The sequence below is a fragment of the Thunnus maccoyii genome, chromosome 12, assembly GCF_910596095.1.
Source record: "Thunnus maccoyii chromosome 12, fThuMac1.1, whole genome shotgun sequence".
Classification (NCBI taxonomy): Eukaryota; Metazoa; Chordata; class Actinopteri; order Scombriformes; family Scombridae; genus Thunnus; species Thunnus maccoyii.
This window is the reverse complement of record NC_056544.1, coordinates 28,890,421-28,909,473: the sequence shown is the minus strand read 5'-3', so window position 1 is coordinate 28,909,473 and position 19,053 is coordinate 28,890,421. Positions and strand designations below refer to the sequence as shown.

General features: G+C 38.4%; 1 protein-coding gene across 1 annotated transcript in view; it reads left to right on the top strand.

The window, feature by feature from the left end:
* myo10 (myosin X) overlaps window positions 1-19,053 on the top strand; it is a 155,569-nt gene that overhangs the window by 115,672 nt on the left and 20,844 nt on the right. The window contains exons 16-21 of the mRNA XM_042429034.1: window positions 272-340; window positions 1,467-1,549; window positions 2,355-2,463; window positions 3,928-4,008; window positions 16,982-17,106; window positions 17,238-17,352. Coding sequence (XP_042284968.1) covers window positions 272-340; window positions 1,467-1,549; window positions 2,355-2,463; window positions 3,928-4,008; window positions 16,982-17,106; window positions 17,238-17,352 — 582 coding nt within the window. The remainder of the gene's footprint in view (window positions 1-271; window positions 341-1,466; window positions 1,550-2,354; window positions 2,464-3,927; window positions 4,009-16,981; window positions 17,107-17,237; window positions 17,353-19,053) is intronic.

The following is a 19,053-nucleotide window of genomic DNA, read 5'->3' as shown; positions in this document are numbered from 1 at the left end:
GGATGTTTAAGAATATAAGACTCCATTTTTTACTCCAGAAATCATTTTACTGCTGGCAGACTCTCATTTTCTTGTTTTACAACATTATTAGAAATAAATAATTCCCTCAGTTTCCTCCAAATATAATTTAAGTAAACAGATGATCATCTCTGCCTTCAGAAGCTGATCTGTAATCATCTGCAGTTCCTCTTATTTCTCTGTAATTGCAAATATGTGTGTTGGTTGAATAATGGAAATGACTTACAGATAATAATTCTTTCTCTTGCTGCAGAAAAACCCGTTCTATGTGAAACCACGTGTTGCTGTTCACTACTTTGGAGTCAAGCACTATGCAGGAGAGGTAAGACCTTAATATTTTTACCATTAAAGGACAGTTTCACAATTTTCTGTCTTAAAAAAACAACAGTCAGGAGCCCAAATGAACAGTGAAACATGTTTTTCTTGCTGAAATCATTCCTCCTGTTCATACTGACCATTAGAAGATCCCTTCATCATGCACTTACACAGTCCTCCCTCTGTGCAAAAATGTATTTAAAAGTTTATCTGAAGCTAATATGAAGCTCCAGCGTCCAAATGAGTGAAATCAAGTAGATATCTTTCAACGTTACAGTCTTTTTAGTGCCAAAGTCCCTCTTTTTGTTACTATACTTCCACCACAGCTCAACAGGGAAACACTGTCCAAGGAAACGCAAAGAGGGAATTTGCTAAAAAGAGATTCTCCAAACTCACCACTAGACGCCACTAAATCCTTCACTCTGGTCCTTTAAGACAGACTTGTAAGATTGTGAACCTATCCTTTTAATGTATTTTTAATTTGGTATAGTGTTGTGTAAAACATTAAAGATAACACTCAAATATAGTAAATATATGCATGTATACACACAACAACACACACACACACACACACACGCACTAAATGGATGAATAATTAAACAAATACAGTACATAAAAGAAAACTAATGATGATGTACAGTTTGTCCAAACTTCCTTAAAACTTCACTTTATTTTAAGACAAATCAAGTCTTAAAAAACCCTCAATGGGACTATTTTCAGGAAGTCCATACCTGTCCCCGCATCTTGTTAAACTTCCTGGATTTTCCCTTTAATGTAAATGTTAATTTTTCCATAGATATCGAGTTTAAAAAGAGAGATAAACTAAGAGATGGCTTTTGTGGATTTTTCCAGATCACAGCAAATATACATTTGGTGTGCAGAAAAAACAAAAATTGGTTTGTTTTTTTTAACTTATTTACTTCTCGTTACTACAGATCTCCAGATATTGTCAAATACTATGTTGTCTTTCACATTCGTCTCCCTGAAGTTCCTGCTTTTATAATTCATGATAACGACCATCCCTAAAAAAACTTCCACTTTCTGTGAGAGGACAGTCTCCGGCTGACAGGCTGCTGCTGCTCTCGTCAGCGTTGTTTTAAAACCCTCTGACGCCCTCTTGTGGCGTGTTGCAGGTGGTGTATGACGTGAGGGGGATGTTGGAGAAGAACAGAGACACTTTCAGAGATGACATCCTCAACCTGCTGAGGGAGAGCAGGTGGGTGCCGCTTTTCTAACTAGTCTTTTTTTAAATGGAATCAGCAGTGAACAGCTTCATATTTCCACACATGTACATATTGTGAAGAGGAGTCTTGCTCAGCGTCATGAGTCCATCAGAAAAAGAACTTTAAAAAAACCTTCACTTATGTAATGCCTGCTTAGCTCAAGAGAGGAATCCACTTTGCTTTATTTATGTATCCCATCTGACAAAAAATATTTTCCCTTGACTCCACTTTTAACTATAGAGGAACATATATTGATGTCACTTTCTCCGTTCTAAAAGTGTATTTATTAAATATAAAAATGTCAGTTGAGTATCATTTCCTCTGTGCTCATGTGTGGTGTGCTATATGTAACAGCTTAATAGACTGTCAACACTTTTTTGTTCTTCATCAACTTTTTTATCAAGCACTAATGAAAAATGAAAGTATAAATGTTTTAATTTTTTTGTGTGACTGATTTTTCACTTAAACCTTTCAGACATACAGTAACAGTAACTCTTAGTGAGACTGTTTTACAGACTTAAATATATTGGTTGAAAGTTTTGTTTACTTTATTTTATAGTATTTGTAATACATAAAGGATTAAATGTTATCCATAGTGTGACTTCTGAAAGAGCGACCAGTACCGTGAAGTTAAAATGAATTATGTAAATGGAGAACATCGTTAATATGTGACATTATGAGTGACAGTTAGGTAACAAGTATTTTAACTACAGTTGTTCTTTACTCATAATTCAATTATGAAGTAATTTAACAATGTTTAGACTTCATATCGTGTAACTGTTTCTCTCTGCCTGTCAGATTGGACTTTGTCTACGATCTGTTTGAACACGTACTGAGCCGCAACAAACAGGACACTCTGAAGATCAGCTCCAAGCACAGACGGCCAACAGTCAGCTCCCAGTTTAAGGTAAGTCACAAATAAACAACATGTTTACTGTCGAGTCTTCCTCAAAAGAGTCAGTCAGTGTTCATCAGTGCTAAAAAAAACACAACCAGCTGCACAAGAACAACAGAGCTCTGTGATCTTTATTAGGAATTTATACAGAAATACGTGTTATTTTTGGTTGGTTAGTTCTGTCACTAGTATATTCTGTCAGTAACAGTTGTAGAGGAAATAACAGCAGTAGTAGTAGCATAGTATTGATGGTAGTAATAGCAGTGGTTGTAATTGTAGAAGCATGCAAAACAGTAGACATAGTCATAGTATGACTGGTATTTCAAGTTGTATTAGTTGCAGCTGCAAGCACTAACTTGTAGAAATAGTGCTAGTAGCAGTTGTGGTAGTAGCTAATATTGTCATAATAGTAGTAGCAGTATACTGTAGGTAGTTGTTACAGTAAAAAAATACTGGTAATACCAGTATTGTAAAAAAATAGCAACTTGCACAAATAGTATTAGTGGCAATTGTGGTGTAGAAACTGAAATAGCTGCAGTAGTTGTACAGTAGTAATATATTTGACAGTAATACTAGTGGTAGAAGTAGTAGAATTACACATTATTGCAGTTGCAGAAATAGCAGCACTTGTGTTGGTATTAGTAATAGTATTAACTGTTGTACAAGTTGTAGTAGTAGCAGCGGTAGTTGTAACATAAAAGTTCAGATATTTATCTCAGTATAATATTAGATATTGCAGTAGTTGTAGTATAAGTAGCTGTTGTAGTAACTGTAGAAGTAGAGATAGTTGTAGTAGCAGTAGGTATTGTTGTAATAAAAATGTAGTATTACCTTTGCTAGGATAAGTACTAATAATATTAGCACATTAAGAGTAGCAGCATCAGTAGTTGTAGTAGAGTATTAGCAGTGATTGTAGTAAAAATAGCAGCTGTAGTAATAGAAGTAATATAATGTGTATATTATAGTATCACTACTATGTTAGAAGTTAAGAGTTTACACACTTAATAGCAACTGATCTAACATACTGTATATGTATATATATACACATATACATACTACTGTAATTATAATGGATATTTCAATAAAAGTTTATACACAGCGATGAAATGTGACTGTTTTGATTTCAATATTTCATTTCTGATGATTTTCTCTGAGTCATTTTTTACACATATTTTAAGAGAAACACTGCAGTGATTTAGTATGTTAGTCCAGTTGCTATTAAGTGTTATTAAGTAGTTGTAACTTACACTTCTAACATAGCAGTGACACTATAATATACACATTATTGCTGCTATCATATGTATTGTGCTTTTTTTTATATTGAGTATAATGTATTTTAAAGGTCCAGGCTCTGCAGACTAGCTTAGCCTATAGATGCTGTGGTATGTGGTGTTAGTACATGATATATACAAATAATAATAATAATGATAATATTAGTTGTAACAGAAGTATTTGTACCTGTTTGTTTTGTTGCAGGATTCTTTGCACTCTCTGATGGCCACACTCAGCACCTCCAACCCGTATTTCATTCGATGCATCAAACCAAATACACACAAGGTGAGTGTTGTTATCAGTATTCATGCACACACACACACACACACACACACACACACACACAGAAACGCCTTTAGCAAACATAAGCAGGTCAGGATGTCGGCTCTCTCAAGTATCAGAGTGTGTGTGTGTGTGTGTGTGTGAGTGCGAATCATTTGTCATTTAATAATCAAACAGTCCTCCCCCACCAACCAACCGCAGACAGGAATGAGAAGTGTCTGGCCTCTGCGGTGCCCTCTGACCCCGGGTTGCTTGGCAACAGGCTGGAGTAGTGAAGAATGCAGGCTAATGTACACAAATGATATACAGGAAACAGTGGTGGGATTCAGTATCTGTACGGTGACTCCTGACCGGAGATCATCTACATTCACGAACATCATCTTCCAGTTAGATTTGTGAGTGATGTGAATTATATTATATTATAATTTCCAACCATTGAACTCTTTGTTAGTTACAGTCTGTTTACTCTCTGCACTGAAACAACACATGTATTTTAAATGCTCATTGCTCAAGGATTCAGTAGATATTGATCTTATGTAGAATATATATATATATGTATTTCAACCTTTAAATTAGCTGGCTTTGGTCTGAATGAGTGAACAGTTAATCACATAACTTTGCGATGAAAAGTGGCATTTTTCTGAAGAGATGCCGTCAAACCGTCCTGTCTGGATGACGTCACGTTTGTCTACAGTCTGTGGTTTAAAGTGAGGTTTGAAACCGGGCCAGATCCCCCCCCCCCCCAGGCGAGCCATGTATTGATCGACTCATTGGCAGGACTTCTATTCTTAGATCGGTATCTTATCGATGGATGTCTGGACGCCTTGTCGACTCATTAGCGACATCATTGCACAAACACCGAATGAGTCGAGCTGATGCTGATATACGTTCGGCGGTGGAATCATTGGCATTGATTGCTGATGTCGGTAATGATGGATAGTTCCCAAGCCTGGTGGTCAGTAATCGTTAGTTTATACCTGAGGATGTGTCTCTGCTATCTGTCTGTCTGATTGAAACTAAATGAGATGTTAAAAGAGCTGACAGTCAACATGTTTGCAGATTTTTCTGGAACTACAATCCTAAAACCACTGTGAAAGGTACTGGACTGTTGCATGTTTACATTTTCAGCTAAATTTGTAGTTAATTAACATATTGTGCAGCAGTTTTTTGCCATTATTTTTCTGTAGAATCTTCTCAAAAATCGCTAACTTAGCATTAAATCATGGAGTTCACGTTGACGACTGCTCGATATCAAGGAAGTTCCACTAAAAGATGTTCTTGTGAGCATGTATGTAAAGATTTTAGGTGATGTAATGTATCGGAGGCCCTGATTTGTTGGACAACAGTGGATACAAACTACTTGTTCATATCAACAGTAATAAACAGAAACAGTTCTTTTTAGTATGTTTTCCACTGAGAATCAGCGACCAATCAAACATTCAAACACATTGAATTACGTTATCAGGCGTTCCTGTTATTTTGTCCACCCCCGCTGTGTATTCACATCTCTCTGCCGGGCTGCTGTGACGGAGTCAGATGTGGACACAGGGAGGTTTGTGACGCAGATGTGAAGCGTCTGTGAGGAGTTATGTGTTTGAGATTCTCTCAGTCCTCTGTTGGAGTTTTGATGCACGCAAGCACACACACACACACACACGCACACACACACTCATGTAGACACACACACACACACTCATGTACACACACACACACACACACACACACTCATATACATACACACACACACACACACACACACACACACGCACAGAGGGCCCTTGTGTCTGTTACTGTGTGTGTGTGTGTGTGTGTGCAGGCAATGTGTTTTTTGTTTTTTGTCCTACATCAGCTGTGTGTGTGACTTGATTGCTCTCATATCAGTTTGTACACGTATGTATGTGTGTGGATATGTGTTTAATATTTTAAGTTGGGGTTGAGTATCAAACCTTAAAGATCCTTCCAGACAAGAACTTATACATGTAAAAATAATCTGCCTGGAACAATAATATGTCTGTTGTGGTTTTTCCACGAAAAAAAGTATAATTACCACATTAAAATCCTTGAAATGGCTCATTCTCCTTCTCCGTCATTAAAAAAACTCCAGAATGCAAATATATTTCATTTCAGAAGTTTAACTGCAGGACACAACATGTCTCCTGCTTCACTGTAAAGTCCATTCTCAGTGTAAATACTGGACCACGATTGGCTGCAAACTAGTTGTGATCATCACAAATCATGATCATAGTCCCGCCCCTTAAAATCAGATATTCAATAAGCTCAGAGAAACTTTCCTCTTTCAGCAGATCAATGTGAAAACAGACTTCTAGTGTCAAACTCTGCACAGTGGAGCTCAAACCACATTTTTAAATGTAGGGGGACTTTAATTTATTTTGACCAAACTGTGTCTGTAGCACTGGTCAGATTCTTATTCTTGCTTCATTTAAACCAAAGTTTTGTTCATTTATTTATATATTTTATTTAATTCAGGAAAACATTTCGATTTGAAGATTTTGGCTTATATTAGAACGAGTTTATTTGTTGCAAAAAAATGTTTATACTCAAGTAAAATATTAAAAAATGTAAAATGTTAAGGAAGTTCTTGGAGCAGCTTTGGATCAGGTGTGAATCCTGAAAGATTTTCTTTACTAACTAACTATAAAACACACGTTATATTTTAATCACAATTAATGCAGTTGTGCAGAGTGACTGACAGTGAGGATGACAGCAGGATGAGCTTCACTTCATACTACCTGCGATAGATTATGAGGAGGTCAAAGGTCACATTATGGTTACCTCATCTAGACAGAAGCTTGCTAAGAGAGGAGACACATTAAAGGCAAAGAAGAAGGATGAAAATATTTTTTTAATACAGATTTACAGAATTTATAGACTTCTGGTTACTGGCAGGACTTCTTACCAGAAGAGAAACTGCTCAAATAAAATAAAAACTGATTAATAATTTGGTTTTGAATGATCAGAAACTGTAATATTACAGTTCAAATCCTGTAAAGTCATGCTGAAGATAAATAGAGACGTATAAGTAAACATGGAAAGTCTAAAATTGTTCAGGGCCTGTTTCTTCTTATATTTAATAGATATACAGAGAGAGATACATACAGTAGATCAGACACTCACAGACTGGAGGGTCCTCAGTGTCCTCTGGGAGACCAGCTGGACAGCCGGCGAGTTTTTATGAGGCGAAACGCGACCGTCTGCTCTCCTCTGCTGATCGAATGTTAAACAAGGCTTGATGATGACTTTTAAATGGAGCTTAATGCAGTGAGGGAAGAAGAGGAGGAGGAGGAGGGAGGGAGGGGTGGGATGAGGGGCTCCATCCCCTACACCCCCAGGGGAAACAAGGGGTCAGGGCAACAAGACACGTGGCCCCTAAAAGCCCCCGAGAGGCGTCCCTGTCATCTGCCCGTTTGACTCTGAGCAGGTGTCAGAGAGGAGGAAGGCACGGAGGCGGAGGGAGAAGCGAGGATGATGATGATGATGATGCTGTGTGAGTTTATAACAGTATATTCTGACTGATTTTGATCAGTGAAAACATTTAGTGGAAGTGAGTAGAGGTTGACTGACTGACTAATTGCTATTTTGGGTGCAGTGATGTAACAGCGTGTCATGGGACTCCTGCAGATGGTCAACAGAGTCTCTGTGGAAATATCAATATATTGACAGAATGTATAATAGTGTAGACAGACCGTTGACTTTAAATACAACCAGGACACACACACACACACATATATATATACATACAAGCACACACATGTTTGTGCATGCACTGTTCATTTTCAGATGACCACACACCAAAAACGCTTGTCTCTGATTCCGCCTGGAAGTAAACACAGGATTTTGCTTCCTTGATTAGCTAAAAACGAACTAATCAATACATTTCAGAGCAAAAAACTGATAACACAAGATTTAGATTTCCTGTTGCAAGTCTGTCTCTCCTGTTTAAAATCTCGTTTTTGTCAAGCAGGTTTTGTATTTTCCTCAATAAACAGCATGTCGTCTACATGACACGCCTACTACTTTTTACAGTTTTTAAGTTTAATGAGTAAATAAAGACATGACATCATAAAGACATCATTGTATTATAATAGTAATACTTATAATACACTTATATAATGTTTCCTTAAGTTATTTTGATCTTATAACTTTATATTCTGTGAAATTATTTACTTGTGTGTGTGATTAACAGTCAGAAGTTCATACAGTATGTATGAAATAATGAGGCAGATGTCAGTATTTATAAACCGTTTTCTTCATGTCTGACACACACAATAACACTAATTTACACACGCACACATACACACACATGTCATCCTAAGTCACTTTTGGGGACCTTACATAGGTTTACATTAATTTCCGGGAGACTTACCCTTAACCATAACCACTACTTGACTAACCCTACCCTTAACGACTTACCCAAAAATCAGCATTTTACCAATTGGGGACAATGGGGACCAGTTAACAGGTCTTTAGTCTGAAATTTGTCCCTGAAAGTAGCCTATGACAGACCTACACACACACACACACACACACGTTTGCTTACAAAAAGCTGTCACACTCATCATGAACGCGCACCAAATGCAGTTGGCCGTCACCACAGCAACCCCATCCTACTTCAAGGAGTGTTTTAGCTTGTGTGTGTGTGTGTGTGTGTGTGTGTGTGTGTGTGTGTGTGTGTGTGTGTGTGTGTGTGTGTGTGTGTGTGTGTGTGTGTGTGTGTTTGACAGTAACAACAGCAGATCATGCAGAATGATCAGAATCTATTGATTTGTGTTCTTGTTGTTAGCAGGAATAGACATGTATTGACAGTACGTTGTGTATTTTTGTGTCTGTAAAACAAACTGCATGTAACAACAGACACACACACACACTCACACACACTCACACACACACACACTCAGACACATTGGCTCTAAACTGATCTCTGGCTGTAATCAGTTTAAACTATAATCAGTGAAATGTTCAGATAAATCAATGGATCTGTCTAATTTCTTGGTCCCGGCAGTGATTCAGCTTTTATCCAGTTTATGAAACTGGATGACGGTGGTCTGATGTGAACATTTGCTGGACACTTGTTCCTGTTAACTCAGAGGTGATATATTTACAATCTGGTTCATTTAGAATGAATAGAAGAAGAAAAAGAAGCCACCTGTATGAAAAAACTCCAACAGAAAATACAAGGAAGAGGTTATTGACAAGTTTAGAAAGAGCAAAACAAATGTTCAGGACCAAAGATGGAGGCTGAATTATAGAAAAAAACATCTCATAAAACTTTTATACATTTCTTTTTATAATGTTAATGCTAATTGAAGTAATTCAGGGTGTTCATGTCGTTAATTTGGTTCAAAGTGGATGATCATTATGTCTTTATTTGTTAAAATGATTAACTACAACTTTTAAATTCGCTAAGTTTTTTTAAAATTGCACGCTATAAGGATGTTTTGCATGTGCACAACAAACACTGACACTATAAACACGAGTAATAAGTCAAAGACAGATAATATGATTCATGTTAGCCAGGGAAGGTTATTTATGCTAATCTTAGCATCCTAACAGCTCACTTGCACGTCACCAGCAGTCGGATTATATTTATATTTTACAATATATCTCGTTTGCAGGAACAAACACAATTCCTAAAGTTTAAATTTCACTGATTGTGAAAGTTTAATTAGATTTTGATCTTATTGATATGTAGCACAATGTAAAATAATCAAACTAATGTTAAATGTAGTGAACGTGGGAAAACAGAATTTTACATCTAGATGAGATAAAAATACTTCATTCATCCAACTTAATTCCAATTAATAATACATATAGCTAATATTCAAGATTCAAGAAACTTTATTGTCTTTATATCAACAATAACAAAGTAGAAACAGCAAGAAAGTAAAAACATCACAGTAAAAATAAGTAATGAACGTTCACATCAATACTGTTAAAAGACCAGTTTAGGTGTGATTATATGTATGTGTCTACTGGGATTTACTTATGGTATTAATGGCTGAAGGGATGAAGGATGTTTTAAAGGTGTTCCAAATATGTAATATGTATAATATACTATACATTGTGAAATTAAAAATACATACTTGAGGTTCAAATTACAAATGATGATGCAACACATAAATGAAAGTGTTATTTATGGGCAATTTATAAGCATATAAACTGCACAGAAAGTCTATCTAATCTGTTTTATTGTGTTATTATGTAAAAAATCTCATGATAAGATTATGAAAATGATATAATCCCACATTGTATGATCACTCTGCTTTATTTCCCATCAAGACTCATAGATAAATATATTCTGTTCAGTCCAGTTCAGCCAGTCTGAGGCAGCGTCACACCAGTTCATCAGACCAGTGTGTGACACCTCCTCAGTTCACTACAATGAGTGGAAACAAAAATCACTGCCGCGTTTGAATGTAAACAGCCTGCTCTCTCTCTCTCTCTTTCACACACACACACACACACACACACACACACACACATCTCTTGTCAGGCCCTACAAGTGGCCCGCACAAATTAGCCTCAGCAGGAGATGCATCGCCATGGCAACCACGTCCCTCCCCTCTCCACACAAAAAGGGGAGTGGAGTTCGGGGTTTGAAAGCCTTTGTTTGACTCTGTGGTGGCAGAGTGTGTGAGTGTGTTGAGGAGAGAGAGACGGACAGACAGCAGCAGCAGCTTTGGGAAGTTTTCTGTCATTTTTTACCCCTGATCTGAAAACCTTGAAGGATTCAGAGCGGCGAGCTACGATGCACGGTGAGACCTTCTGTTTTGTTTTACGGGGAAGCGGTGCGTTCAAGTGCACGCTTGTTGCACGGGGGTTTAAGTGCTGTGGAATGAGGTGACATGCAGCAGTTTCTCTCTCTTTTTTTTTTTGGGTTGCATGACAGACGCACAAAGAGAGTCTGTCATTATTTCAGGCTGCAGTTTGATTTTCAGTCTTTTGCATATGAGGAGTCTCTCTTATAAAAAAAGTAGCTTCTGCTCAAAATGAATCGATCTGCTCTGTGAAATCAATCGTGAAACTAAATGAAGACAAATACTGAAGTTGTTCTCCACCTGAGGAACCTTACCTGTCATAATGACATTATCAAACATGCATTTAATGTCTGAAGATGTTGACACCAGTTTGATCAACCACAAAGACATATCTAATCACACATGAAGATGAGTTAAATAGAGCCGCAGGACTAATTAAGGGCTATCAATATATTGACTTTTGCTGCAGTTTTCAGATGGCAAGAGGCTTAAATTTGGTACAAAGGTGGGAAAACTGTTGAGGCTTATTTGTGTTCTTTATAGATTCTCTCTACCTGGAAAAAAATCAAGTTGCATATCAGAAGAAAACCACCAAATTCAGAGCCGATGCTTGTCATTTTTTTAACTAAACCCCCAAAAGACGCAACCTTGTGTTTCTTAATTCATTGAGCAGCAAGAACGAGTCTCATCGGTCTCATTATCACTGTGTAATTTCATAATGTAATACACTGGACAAGCACAGAGTCCCACCAATGATTCCTGTTTGTTGTCTCTTTAATTGGACTCGAAGGCTTTCAGTCTCCAAATGATACAGAGTGAATGTCAAGATGGAAAAAAAAGACACATTTGACTCGACTGCAAGATTATTATTAAGATGGTGATTGTAATTTGAGCTCAGAGTGCAAACATGAATGAGTTTGAATACATAATGAGGAGCAGTTAATGATATGATAATGAAGAGAAAGTAGTTTCTCTGATGTTCAGCTGATTGTTTTTATAAGACAAGCTCAGTTCTTCTAATGGGATCGCACTTTTGATATGTTGCCTGCTGTTTAGTCCAAAATACACAGCTGAGATAGTTTTCTGAAATCGAGCTTTGTGACACTAAGCTGAGACATAAAGTGAGTCACTTCCTTCAGTCATGTGTTTTGTCATGCTCAGATTTTAAGATTTTGTGTAGTTTTAATCTCTTTTGTTGTTTTTTTTCTGTTTTACTTACTGTTTATTTCTGTTTTTCTCTGTCTTTTTCTCAGAACAGTTGAAGCACATTGAAAAGTTACTGTTTGGACCGTAGTAGCACTGAAATCATTAATCAATTAGATGATTGACAGGAAATCATTCACTAACAATATTTGTGCAAGTCGTTGCCAATCATTTGCTTGGTTCCAGTTTCTGAAATGCGACAATTTGCTGCTTTTCTCTGTTTTATGTCCATTATATTGAGAACATTTTTGGTTTTGGACCAAAACAAGTAATCTGAGGTTGTGACTTGTGGTTCTGGGAAATTTAAATGGCCATTTTTCACTGATTTTGGGGCATTGTAGAGACTTAACCAGTAATCAATTCAAATTCGAAAATAACTGACTGATGAATAAACAATGAAAATAATTGCTGCTGCAGTTCAAGAGCAAAGCTCTGATTTTCTTTATTAAAAGGAAAAGTAGCGCTTCAAGTGATCTTGACCTGCTGTTTGCTACAACACATTATGATTTGGTTCATTCAGTAGTGATCAATCTGTGCGAAAATGGTTAAGACCTTAGTCGACTATCATAATGGCACAAAGAAGGTAGAATGTTTTACTTATTGGTTTCATTTGAGCTGGAATTCCTCTGCAGGTTTCCTTTGTGTCCACTGATGTTTCTGAGAAAATTCAAACTCACAAGAATCCTCCTCCAAACTGGGTCAAGCTTAAATCCAGCAGGGTCAGGGATTTAGGTTGGATTTATGTCCATCTATGAGCCAGAAACATTGTTCCGGGGATTCCCCAAAATTCAGTGAAGGAGTCCCTACTGAGCAGTGAGTGTTAATCCTCGCCGGTTCCCACATTCAGACCTGGATGCTCAGAAGCAAACAAGACTCCTGACAAAGAAGAAAAAACCACAGAGATCTGGGTTTTTAGATGCTCTTAGTCCTCCAGTTAAAGCAAGAATGTGGACTTCAAAGACGATGCATTCAACTTTAAAGGTAGAACAAATGTAGAAACTTGTTTAATATCATATGTTTGACTGTTGGTCAGACAAGATAAGAAATCTGAAAGCATTCTTACTCAAGGAAATTTTGATTGGTGTTTTTCACAATTTCATATCATTGTAAAGGTAAAATCAACAATTAATGAATTGATATTCAAAATAATAATTAGTTGCAACCCTTTTTGAATCACTATAGCTTTAAATGTCATCAGTGGACATTCTGTACTATACCAAACATATTACCAGACTCACCAAAGGTCACCTGAGCAGTATTTGTTTCACCAAAGTCTCATTTCATGCTCTCTGAGTCATAACGTCAGTTATCTGTCGCTGCCACCTGCTGCAACCTTATATCATGACTAACTGGAAAGTAGCCAGTAAAGACTTGTGTGTCTAGGCACACAACAGTCTGAGGAATTGTTGGCCAGATGTTCCAGATGAGATTGAAGATGACTTTTCCTGGGGCATCTCAGTCTGGTTTATTGATTCAAACCAACAGGTATGCAACAGAAACGTGGTTGTTGCTATCCAATAACCATACCTGCAGACATCTGTTGCAAGTATTTGCTGCCCTGCAAGTAAACCGCAGAGCAGCAGAGCGTCCCAGTACAAAGCTGGACTGCACTGAGTTTTGAATGGGAGTCAATCAGCTGACACTTTGGTTTGCAGTCTGTATATACTGTATGGTGGAGGAGTTTAATCTTAGGATCTTAGGATAATATAGGAAAGTCATGCAGACTGAAAAACATCTTTACAGCTCTCTGTGTCGTCTGGTCGTACAGAGGTGGACGGCTCATCCTGAGTTTGGTTGTCTTCCCATGTTTGCCTTTTTCACACTAACCCCCCAGGTTCCCAACCCCCTCGGGAGCGAATTGTCACGCCCCCCGCCCCCCCCCCCCCTTTTGTCCCGCTGAATGCCCTGAGCTCTGAGTATTTTAGCAGGGAAGTTGGGCTGAGAAAGACACTGAGTTTACCCTCCGGGGCTATTGTTGTCACGCCCCCTGTAGAAGACGAGATGAGTAGAAGAGATGGTCTGTCTGTCTCTGGATGCTGATTTACATCACTGTTGTTGTTCTGAGCTGATGATTGATGGATTTTAGCCAATTTACTTGGCATTCTCCCCAACTGTGGAGAATTATAATTAATACAGACCAGAAACTGAGTAATTTCCTAATGAATATTGTCCCAAAACATCTTTAAGTCAGAAGGATATGGCTAAAAGTAGCATCATTTTCTAAACAATCTAAAACTTTTAAGAAAACATGATGAATTCTAGTCTACATGACCAAAAATATGTGGGGCCTCCACTCTTCTGAGAAGGCTTGACATCAGATTTTGGAAGCTGGCTGCAGGGATTTGCTCCCATTTTACTATAAGAGCATCTAACTTATGATTGTATGCTGTAGCATTAAAATTTTCTTTTCACCAGAACTAAGTGGTCAAACCAGGGAAAACAATCTTCACCAACATGTGCAAGAGTACATGGCCTGTCCTCATACTTTTGGCCATATATTGACTTTAAATGGTCACACTGCTGCAATAAAACAACACTTTAGGATCTTCCAAGCTCACTTTTTTAAGGTACAAAAGCTGTATTCATTTGACATATTTGACAGGATCCCATAATGAGTCAAAGAACATTATTCTATTTAAGAATCATTTCGGGTTGAGCAATACATTCTTGTGTCAGGCAGCTTTTATTCATGATGAGAAACACAGAATAAAAAAGAACAAAATGGACTTTTCTGAAATAGAAAATGTCACGGTTGAAGTAAGAAAGCAATCTCTTTGGCTGCAGATCTTTGACACAGCTTGAAACTTCTTCAAATTGCATTTCAGAGAAAAAAAAAAAAGACAGATAGATAGAGGAGGAGAAATTTCATTTACCGTCAGCTGTAAAAGATCTAGAGACCAAAAAAGAGAAAAAGAAGCTCCGCCTGTCTCCGAACACAGCAGTTGTTGACGTCCCCAAAAACCAGCCAGAATCTGAGCGAAAAGAGGAAACGAAGGAGATAAAAAAAAAAACAGGGAAGAAAAGAAAGCCAGGAGGCAGAGGGCAGCTTCCTGACACCGCTCGGCTTTGTACTGCTTCAGCCCGGCCGTATGCAAATGCGGGTTATGCTAATGAGGTCTCCTCTGCGGCCAGTGGCAGTTAAAGGGCGCCATTCAATCACTCAGTCAAGATCTGGTTGTGAATTGGCCTTTCCCTTCATCTCAGCAGCTCAAATGGGCCCATCAACGAGCTATCAGGGGAGATGGGCTCTGAATAAAGGGGGCATTACGAGCGGGTATGAAAGCACCCTCTTATTCTGAGACCCCCCGACGCCTACTGAGGTTACAGGGTGAGAGGGCACCCCAGGAAACTGGCTTTCTCTGAATGCACTTCTGTAAGTAATAATGGTATCTCAATGCCAAGTGTGTTTTTTGGGAAGGGAGGGGTGGGGGGGGTTGATTTGTTGCTGTCAGACGCGCGTCTCTTTCTGAGTTCAAAGTTGTGCATGAGCGGTATGCAGCGTGATGTATGTGCGTACGTATAATGTGCGTGGATGTTTTTAAAGGGATGGAAGCGGCGTGCGGTTTAGCTGCAGACGTCACATGACATAGTTTGACTGTTTCGGCACTCGAGGAATGAGATGAAATCAAATGTCTGAATTTAAAGGGCCTTTTTGCTCCTTTTTGGTCACTTTTAGCCCATAGTTTTGGTTTTTATGTCACATTTAAAGTATGATACAGTCTCAACACTCTCATTTCAAGGAACAGCAGGTAGCTTTTCTTCAGCAAACAAGCTCTGCTCAACCCACCAAGCCAGCACCAAACGGCAGACAGATAGATTTAGAGTCTAGCTGGTGAACAAAGTGGAACATCTAGCAGCTAAATACTTTTCTCAGGAGATTGTTGGAGATTAAACCAGAGCTTCTATCTAATCAGATGGACACAAACAAGACTCCCATGGGATGATAATGTTGCTCTGCGTCTCTTGGATGTGTTAAAAGGCGAGTGTTTGTTGGCACAGTATAAGGTGACCATACGTCAGATGTTGTGTTTGTTCAGTTTCATCACACTAAAGTACTCTGTCACTGCTGTAAACAGTCGAACAGGAATCGAGTCAGAATCAAAATCAATCACCTCAGCTGTGAAACAAATTGCACCCATGTCAAACGCTGTGCTGGATAATAGGAACATATTGTGTTCGGCATCCTAGATTGTCAATACTGATGTAATAGTGTTGTGAGAACGTCAGACTGCATTGACTACAGAGGAACATTAATACAAATGTCCCGCAGTGTTAAAGTGTCTCATTACATCATCAGCTGATGCTGCAGGATGCTGTTGTTCTTTTGAGATTTTACATTCATATAGAGCTGATTTGTGCGTTTCAATTGAAACCTGCAGAAGTTTTTCATTGATACTGTCAATAGATATATTGTCATTTATTAAACTTATCAGAGTATTTCCACAATTAAAGTCTTTTATTAGATATTTGTTCCTGGATTTCCATAATTTTATTTTATCTTGAAATATTCAGCCTTTTAGCTATTATAATATTTATATGTGGCCTAAAAGTTGCCATTTCAGATGAAAAATGACAGTTTGGAGTAGTGGTATCCGGCCCTCCAGCAAAAGCATTTGGTCCCTGAAGAAACTTTTCACTTTCATAGTTAACTTCAAAACTTTTGTTATCAGTAGAAAGCAAATCTACAATTACATCCTTAGCTGCTTGTGCAACACAGAGGAAACATTTTCATATATGAGTCATTTTTGCCAAATTTGTATTAATAGTTTGCTCTAACTCTATAATTCTCACTTGGTAATGAGAAAAACTACATTTGCAGTTGGAAACAGTCCTAAAAGAAACAGTTTCATCTATGAAGTACATTCCTAAATGAATTAATATTGGAAAAATCCAGGCCTGTGTTTTCACCATCATGACACATCTGGCCCATTCGTTGAACCTAACAACTGTCTCCTGGTTTTGAGTTTAAATTTTCCATCATCACTGTCTGCCTCCAGATGCCTGATCATTTCGACCAGACGGTGGTTCTGAACCAGCTCAGATATTCCGGCATGTTGGAGACGGTCAAGATTCGACGCACCGGCTTCCCCATCCGGAGACCTTTCCAGGACTTCTGCTCCAGGTTTGTTGATGTTCTGCGTATTATTCCACTCATGCATAAACACATACATCACCTTCTGTTTTACATCATATATATATTGATACAGAAACTCAGATACCAAAGGAATCCACATCAAATCCTCTTATTTCCAGGTACAAGGTGTTGATGCGGGGCCCGTTGATGCCAGATGACCCCAGAGGACGCTGCGTCCAGCTGCTGCATCTCTACGACAGCAGCAGTGCAGAGTGGCAGCTGGGAAAGACCAAGGTGAGGACAGATGTTCTTGGCTTTTTAATCATACTCACATGAAGTGGTTTTGTCTGTGAACGTCTTCTTTTATCACGACCATCACAACAACCCAAAATTATTCAGTTTACTCTCATAAAGGACTAAAGAAACCATTTGAGAAGCTGGAATCAGAGAATTTGGACTCTTTTTCTTACAAAATGACTCGAAATGTCATCTTCATGTCCTGTTTTGATGTTTTTATTGCATTTGAACACATGAATTTCCCCTTTGAGGACTATATTTTTGCCTTGACCATGAATTTGAGGTCCATAACCTGGTTCATAGAAACAGAGACCAGTCAAACTGAGGTCAAATTATATTGATTCTGGTCCGGGCGTCAATATGTTTAATACCAGAGTGGATCCAAACTGACTTTATCAGCACTGATCATCATTATAACAGCAGAACAATGTGTTTTCTGAGGCAGACGGACTGCTGTAAAGTGTTTAACTTTGCTTTTTAACTGCGTAGTTTGACTTTGTGTTGCACATAGAGACCGTGTAGAAAGAGTCAAAACTACACAGATACAAACATTCTGTGCAGAAATTAAACTTAATTTATGTTTTTAAAACGTCTCCTTTGCCAAATTCAAAAAATAAGTCGACAACCGTTAATTTAAATTGGTTTTCTCATGACTTTAACCTGGTATTTGCATGTCTCTCAGCAGTGAAATAAATCCCTTCGGCTCAGTTATTTACAGTAGAATTGACTTTTTTTCCTGTCAAACCACCACGAGCTTCTGAATGTCCTGCCGTTCTCGTTCTGCCTCCGGCTCGCACCAGCTGATCCGTATTCTCTGAGCTAATATGGAATGTGATTGGATGCGGACTTGTCTCGCCGCCCGGGGGACGCCAATCCATTTTGGCTGAACTCTGCTCCCCTCAAGGCTTAATTTGGCTTCATGGGTTTTACAAATCCAGTTTGATGAAACCATTCCAGAGCGCAGGTACCTGTATGACTGCAGGCTGCGTGTGTGTGTGTGCGTGTGTGTGTGTGTGTGTGTGTGTGTGTGTGAGTGAGAGAGAGAGATCATGAATAATTGAAGTCTAGAGCACCTGAAGCATGGAATTCAACGTTATTGGATCCAGCTTACATCCCTTCAGTCTATCACTGTCTTCTTCCACTACACTGAATCAGAAAGAATATACCTGCTGCCCGTGTGTGTGTGTGTGTGTGTGTGTGTGTGTGTGTGTGAGTATTTCTGTGGGGAAATGACAGATGGGGGACACAGATCCCTAATCACAGCATGACCATGTGATGCTGCAGGAGGTGACAGCAGTGGAGGAAGTGTATGTGTGTGTGTGTGTGTGGATGAATGCTTTATGTGTGTGTGTGTGTGTGTCAGTTTGTCCAGAAACCAACAATGGCCCAAGAAACTGAATTAAGAGTCAAAGCTACAGCGTTAAGGTGGAACAAGTATCACCTGAATTCACTAGTCTTTCATGCTTTTATCAATTTGTACACAAAAAAAACCTGAATGTTATACCAGGTATTTGAAAAATGGCACAAAATAACGTTATACTTGTAAGACTGATGGGAACATATTCTTTTTTTAGCATTACATGGTTGAGACAGTGTCTATTGAGCTGATTATGAATCTGATTTGTGCATGACAATTGCTGGGAGCAAGTTGGAGCAGGTCAGTCAGTTGGTGTTGATGAAATCATAAAGTGTAAAGAC